The sequence below is a fragment of the Penaeus monodon genome, chromosome 6 (genome assembly GCF_015228065.2).
Source record: "Penaeus monodon isolate SGIC_2016 chromosome 6, NSTDA_Pmon_1, whole genome shotgun sequence".
NCBI lineage: Eukaryota > Metazoa > Arthropoda > Malacostraca > Decapoda > Penaeidae > Penaeus > Penaeus monodon.
Genome location: NC_051391.1, coordinates 3,909,738 through 3,917,237, shown reverse-complemented (window position 1 = coordinate 3,917,237; position 7,500 = coordinate 3,909,738). Strand labels below are relative to the sequence as shown.

The 7,500-nt window shown below is 53.8% G+C and overlaps 1 protein-coding gene across 1 annotated transcript in view; it reads right to left on the bottom strand.

Annotated features, from left to right (window-relative positions):
• Positions 1-5,401, bottom strand: part of LOC119574159 (zinc finger protein 358-like) — a gene marked incomplete at its 3' end in the record, with an annotated part of 5,925 nt that extends 524 nt beyond the window's left edge. Inside the window, 2 exon segments of the mRNA XM_037921252.1 lie at positions 1-504; positions 4,974-5,401. The exon segment at positions 1-504 is cut by the window's left edge and continues 524 nt beyond it. Coding sequence (XP_037777180.1) covers positions 1-504; positions 4,974-5,210 — 741 coding nt within the window.
• Positions 5,402-7,500: the final 2,099 nt, after the last annotated feature.

Genomic DNA, 7,500 nt, shown 5'->3' with positions numbered 1-7,500 from the left:
GAACTGTGGCTGCGCGACGTGGAACACCGCCGACGACGACGGCGAGAACGACGACGAGGTAGAGGAGGTGGACGACGCGGGCGACGACGACGGCGACGGCGACGACGAGGAGGGCGACGCGTCGTCCGAGTCCCGCGCCAGGGCGGCTGTGGCGGCGGCGCGCGGCGGCGGCGACGTGAGCAGGGAGCGCGAGAGGTCGAGGGGCGCCTCCGCCATGATGGAGTCGATGGTGCGGCGGTAGAGCGAGGAGCGGATCAGCGACAGCGCCGGCAGCAGCAGCGAGTTCTCGCCGCTCACGTCCGGCAGCAGGAAGGCCAGGAGCTCGCCGCCGGCCTGGACCTCCTGCACGACCTCGAACACCACGTCGCCGCGGGGGCCCGCCCGCCGCCCCACGAGGTTGACCTCGTGGCTGTAGAAGGGCGCCACCTTGAGGAACCGCACCCAGTTGCACGTCCGTCGGCCGTCCTCGTCCACGGAGTCGTAGCCGCCGTAGCGGGACCTGACCTGCGGGCGGAGAAAACCACATTAGGACCTCGTGAACACGCCGCTCGAGTAATAATACGTGATCAATGCGATTAGCCCGAGATGTGCCTGCGACCGGAAACCCACTCGTCTGTGAGAGCGAGAGAGAGAGAGAAAAAGAGCAGCAAAAAGCCACCCGCTTCACACGTCATAACTTCCCGAGTTCCCGAAACGCGCTCAGACCCTCTGTAACTCACGCTCGCAAACCCATTAAACTGAAACGCTCGTCTTTCAACATCCTTTGCAGCGAAAAAAGGGTGAAAGAAGAAAAAGAAAACAAATTAAAGTCTTCTCAGTGTTAGAGGAAGAAACGTACTTCTCAGAGGAACCTTCAAGTTGCGAAAATCGGTAAAAAGCTTCAAAGAGATGAGAAGTAAAAAAGGGAGAGAAAGAGGATTGCGCAAGAAAGAGGAGAAAAAGGGGAAGGAGAATAATGAATGAAAAGGAGGGAGGAAGAGGGAGACGAAGAGGAGGAGAGAGAGGCGAAGGAGGGAAAGGAGGGCACGAGGAAGCCCCCACGAAGGGCGGCCCGGCTGAGCGTGATCCTCCGCCCGAGACAAAGGAGGCGTCGGCCGCCCGTTCTGCTCAGCTTCCTCGCTCCCGAACGCCCGACCGCTTCGCCGACCAACGGACCGTGGCCGCTCGACCGACCGACCTACCGAAGCGGTACCCGACCCGACCCGAAATGCCTCGCGACTTAATGAAGGATTGTAATTCCTCGCAGGGCCTTGCTCCGCCTTTTTAATGAAATTGATGACTGGTTAATCCCGGCCCCCTCCCCCCTCCCCCCCAGCTCCTCCATATTCATGGTCGTCGTCGGCAAGAGCCTCTCGGCCCCCCATAAATATGTGTCCCCTTTTACCTAATTGCAAACAAATCATTATCGGCGCGAGACTTGCAAACGGTCGACCGCTTCTGTGGGTGGATAAGAGGAGGGGAGGGGAGGGGAGGGAGGAGGAAGGGGGAGGGGAGAGGGGAGGAGGAAGGGGGAGAGAAGGGGAGGGGAGGAGGAAGGGGGGAAGGGGAGGGATAGGGGGTAAGGGAAGGGGAAGGGAAGGGAGAAGGAGTTTAGAGGACAGGGCAGATGCGACAAGGGAAAGGGGGATAAGGGAGAATGGGATGAGGGAGGGAGGGGTGGGGGAGAGTAAATGGAGTCCCCGCATCGCGCATTCACAGGGGGGGGGGGGGGGGGAAAAGAGGCCACAACACCATAGCTCAGGAGGGAGATCCCGACGGCCCCATTTGCAAGTCGGAACATCCTAAGGAGTTCCCTCGCGACATTGGCAAGGGAGGAGGAGGAGGAGGCAGTGAGGGAGGGAGGGAGAGGAGGAGGAGGAGGAGGAGGAAGAGGAGGAGGAGGGGAGGAGAGGAGAGAGGGGAGGAGAGGAGGAGGAGGAATGAAGAGAAGAGAAAAGAAATGAGGAAGGAAAAAAAGAGAAAGAAAGAGAAAGAGAAGAGGAGGAGGGAGGAGAGGAGGAGGAAAGGAGGAGCACCATGAACTATGCTACTACAGAAAAATAGATATTAAAAAAGGAAAAGAAAGTGTTGACAGAGTAGGAGGAGGAAGCACCAGGAGAGATTTCCTTCCACGCTCCTCCCCTCCCCCCTCCCCACCCCCTTCTTTGCCCCCCCTTTCCTTGCCCCAGAGGTTGCAATATTGTTGATATTTTGCAACAACTGCGAGTGTCGTGATGGCTCGAGCCCGGAGGTCTCCCCGGCGGCGCCCGCCTCAGCTGCGATGACCCCGACGCAAAAAATACTCGCGAAAAAAAGAAAAAAGAAAAGAAAAAAAAAGAAAAAATAATGAGAGTAAAAAGGGCTTCGGGAGAACGGTGACTGTCACGGTGAGCTTCGATTCTTTAAGTATTTTGATGGATACTGGCGCGGATATTAGAAAGAGGGAGACATAGGGAAAAGGAGGAGAGAAGGAGAGGAGGAGAAAGAGAGAAAGAGAAGAGAGAGAGAGAGAGAGAGAGAGAGAGAGAGAGAGAGAGAGAGAGAGAGAGAGAGAGAGAGAGAGAGAGAGAGAGAGAGAGAGAGAGAGAGAGAGAGAGAGAGAGAGAGAGAGAGAGAGAGAGAGCATTTAAAAGTCCAAGGAGATGGGGATGAATGGATGGATAGATAAATATATATATATATAGATAGATAGATAGATAGATAGATAGATAGATAGATAGATAAATGGATAGATATGGTTGACCGATAGATAGACAGACAAACTGATAGATAGATGGATAGACAGATTAGACAGGCAGATAGATATAGAGAGATCCAACCAACCAAGCATCACTTCTAAAAGAAAAAACCGAACGAACGAAACGAGAGAGAAACGCGGGCGGGAGCGAACGGGGCGAACGAAACGAGAGAGAAACGCGGGCGAGGACGAAGCCGAGGGCGCGGTCGGGGGAGGGAATCGCACGCGGGGCCCGGAGGCTGGCCGGGGGAGCGGCGCGCATGCATGACCCGACGCCGATGCTCGTAATTGTTGGCGTTGGTCGGGTGTCGGGCGTCGGGCGGGGGGAGGGGGGCTGCAGCTGCCCGACTTGTTTTTTTTTTTTTTTTTTTGAGAGAGAGAGAGGGGGAGGGGGTGGGGGTCGCGTTCTCTCTTCCTCTCTCTTTCTCTTTCTCTTGTGTTTTCGTTATTTCTCTTTCTCCCTTTCTCTCTCTCTCTTTCTCCTTCCACCCCCTCTCTCTCCCTCCCTCCCCTCTCTCCATTTGCTGAAGTTATGAATGAGGTGCAGGAAGGGACCCTTATGCCCAGACGGCATTAGGCCCAGAGTCTAGCCCTCCTCTCCTTTGCTTCTCGCCTTCCCTCCCCCTCCTCCTCCTCCTCCTCCTCCATCTCCTCCCCTCCCTCCGCCCACCGCCCACTATCTTCTACCCCCCCCCCCCTGACCTGCACACCAGCATCCCGCTCTTGCGTCCGAGTGAATAAGGAGACGACCCTCGACGGCTGCTTTCATCGCCCCGGGGCCTCGTAGGCTCTCAACAGTAGCGGCCGCCCGACCGCCTGCTTGCTTGTTCCGCCGGGCTTCGCTCTGCCTCTTTATGCCCCGCGCGCACGCAGGGGCGATTCCCACACAAGGACGTGCACACATATACATTTACATACACGAATTTATGTTCATTCATATACACATATGGATGGATGGATGCATGCACGCACGCACACACACCTCTTGGAAAGCTCCTTGAAATGACACTGATAATTTGCGTGTCTTAATGACCTTTCATTAGGTAGCGCGATTGCTTCTTGTAACTCATGACCTAGGGAGTGTGTATGTATGTGTGTGTGTGTGTGTGTGTGTGTGTGTGTGTGTGTGTGTGTGTGTGTGTGTGTGTGTGTGTGTGTGTGTGTGTGTGACGCGTAAGTATGCGTATGAATGAAATTACCTAATACAACAACAACAACAACAAAACTCTTTCATTTTCCTCCCACTGAATTATCTTTATTTCTCCATCACTTAGTTTTCTTCGAAGCGAACGAGATAAGGTTCCAGACTTCCGGTATTTAGCTCCCGTCGAGGCGTCTTTGGCCAGAGCAATTCGCGAGGGATTCACAGAAGCTGATCATTACCCCTCGACTCTATTTCTCTCTCTGTCTCTCTCCTCCGTTTCTCTCCCTCTCTCTCTCTCTCTCGTACCCATGACCAAATTCAGTTCAAGTAATGAATTCATGACCAACTAAATTCCATTCTAGACAAACCTCAGTCTAATTTCTAATAAAATGATGAAATAACTAAATTTCGTTTCGCCCGAAGCAGCGACTTCGAATGTATACACAGTTCAATTAGCTTTACAACTGGCCTAATATCGATAATAAGCCTAATTCAATCGACATGAACGCTGCAATACGGGAATGTTCAGCCTTAAGAGATAATTATACAGAGACTTCACCACGCGCCCCGAATGCCCTGATTAGCCCTCATGCATACTGAAATCAGGGGTTCGGTTCCTCCGCGTCATCTCCTGGTCTCTTGAAGGTTAAAAAAATGACTTCGACGCAACTATTTTTTTGAAGACTTTTGAGGTGACTTTTCTCTGTTCTTGTTTCGTTTTAAGGATATTTGTTACGCTTTTAAGAGATGGGTCTGTATGTGCTCTCTAAATATGAGAAAGGGTATATCGGTTCTGTTATATATTGAGAGTTATTGGTTTGGTTTGTTTTAATCTCAATGCCAAGTAATAGTCTTTAGCACAAGCAAGGAGGCCAGTACGTGGTCAAGCACGAGTTGAATTTTATAACTAACCTAAACACACCACGAAAGGTTGCACTCAGGCCTCCCACGCCTCCCTATCACAGATAAAAGCTTAGAACCAGAGTAGATTCTCAACTGAAAGATCGACGCACTCATATATAAACACTGGCTTTTGCTCCCCACGAAACCCCTCACTGAGAAGTACGGAGATCCCTAACTAAGAGACCTACTAAGTGGGCATAAAGTACTTACGTCCATGGGCGGGAGGTACGGCAGGAGGGGCAGGTTATCTGCTCTGACGGTGCCGCTGAAGGGGAGGTAGCGGGTCTGCGCGGGCAGGCGGCGGGTCGCACACACTTTGATACAGTCCTCGGCGGGCACCAGGCGGTCCAGCGGCGGCAGCGGGCGAGCGGTGACCACCAGCGAGAACTCGGACGGCATCAGCACCCGCGTCTCCATCTTTGGGTCGTCTGTACTCGTCGACTTCATCTTGCACCAGAGTCTGTCTTTCTCTCTCAAAGTTCCTAAGTCAACACGGAGGAGACTTGGCGCGCCTCCAAGTTCCAGGCGAGCTCAATAAGTCCCTCACACACACTGTCTCTCGGACTCTCCAGCGGTCACAAAGTCGGTTCGGGACCGTACGCGTCCAGTACTGTTCACTGTGACCTTCAGCACCAGACTACCTGTTCACCTGTAATGTTCTCTAGCTTTATCCCCATACGGCCCACCTGCCATACCCGCTACCGATGCCCACCGCCCGGGCAAGAAGGGCGCGGGCACAATGGTCAAGCCTTACAGGGAGACATTTTCTTCCCCCGAGTTCCCGTGATGCTTACCTGGCTTCCTTCCGCGCGAGAGGGACATAAAATCCACGAGAAGCCCGCCGAGCGCGCGCCCTTCTTTTACCCAAGTGACCCGCTTCGGAAAGGTCCCGCCTACCTTCTCTCTGATTCGCTGGATGGAAAGCACGGCGACCAATCAGCTTGAAGAGGGCGGAGCGACGGGCGCGCGCGGCTCACGTGTTGGCCCGTGCGTGGGGCGCCCGAGGCTGATTGGCTCGAGGCGACGCACGACGACGCCACTCAGTGATCAACATGTGTGCCGGGAATGATGGGCCTCATCTAACATTATTGCACCTGCCCCGGGCCCACCGCAGCCCACTCACGACCCCCTCCCCGGCCCACGTCCGCGCCCCACCCTGCTGGAGACCCACCATGCCAAACCCACCTCTCATACCCACCTGACCGCGGCACAAACAGTGGTCTCTCTCCATCCGTAGCCCTAAGTGGCAATTAACAACTAGCTCTGGCACAGCGCAAGACATTAGTCCCGAGCTATTACCAACATGCCCGCACGAACTCACCACGGGGGCTCAGGGAGAAATAGAGAGAAAATCTTTTTTTCTCTCTTTCTTCTGGCTCCTGCCTGTTCTCTCTTTTATTATTATGGTCTGGAGCCTGCTTGTTACACAAAGAGTTCTTGGGAAATGTTATACGACACTTAATGACAGTGAGCTAAAAGGAGGAGAACAGAGAGGAGATTTCGAGGCGACGCTCAGCGCTTCGGTAGTTTTATCATGGCCATTAATTTGCCATAAACGTTATAAGCGCGGAGCCATAGCACGGACGTTGATGACTTCATGACTGCCTCTACGCTTGGCCAATCCAGGCGTCGCTAATCCCTCGCATCCCCACCCCTCCTCCTCCACCTCCCCCACCTCCGTATTCCTCCTACTTCTACTCCCCCACCTCTTTATCCCGCCGCCTCCTCCTCCTCCCTCCACTCCCCCACCCCCACCTCCTCCTTGTTCCTCCTCCCCCCCTTTCTTATCCCCCAAACCGCCAGCCATCCAATCGTTTACAATCTCTTTCATGACGCTAATCTTCAGAAACGGGACCCGCCTTCCACGCCGCCCGGCAGTGAGCCATCGCCCGGCGGTTCCCTCTGAGGGCCTTGGGGAAGGGAAGGGAAGGGCAGGGGAAGGGCAGGGCAAGGGGAGGGGTGGAAAGGGAGGGAGTGGTTCGTAGTAGTCGTGGTGGGAGCGCTCTCCGGGGTCGTTCATGCATCAGCGAGGTCGTTAAAGTCACACAGGTCGTTAAGTGTGCCGCTCATTCATACTTGGGCGCGCACGACACGCCGGGGCCTCCCCTTGTGTGCAGGCGACTGTGAAATCCCTTTCCGAGGACGCGACTCCACGACACACACGCTGCCAAAGGACCCACGCGGAGGGTAAGCGCAGAGGAAGGCGCAGAAGAAGACTCTCGGAAGGACCAGTAAACAGCAAAGGGAGGAACCGCCAGGGGAAGACCGCACAGGAGAAGGCGCAGCAGACTATGAAACATCTGCACCTAACGCCGAGATAATTCTACAGGGAGATGAAACACACCAGAAAACTCAACAAAATATACAAGGAAGAAATATCACCAGATAACACAGAAAAGTATCTCCGGGCAAATCAAGCACCGTAAAAAGCACAATAGAAAATGATATACAGGTCAGAAACGAGTCTTAATAACACCAAGAGGAATGCGCGAGGAAATTAAATAGAGAATAAGCCACGCGAAAGGGTAATGCAATTCAAGGGTGAACACATAACAAAGGCAATGATCTCCAGCTTGGATAAACAGGAGTGAGAAACGGCCTTAGGTGACGTCGAGAGGAGACACGGGACCGAAAGAGACAAGAAGACAAACAAGAAAAGAAACAAGAAGACAAAAAAGAGGGAAACAAGAAACCAAAGAAGAAGACAAACAAGAAACCAAACAAGAAGGCAAACAAG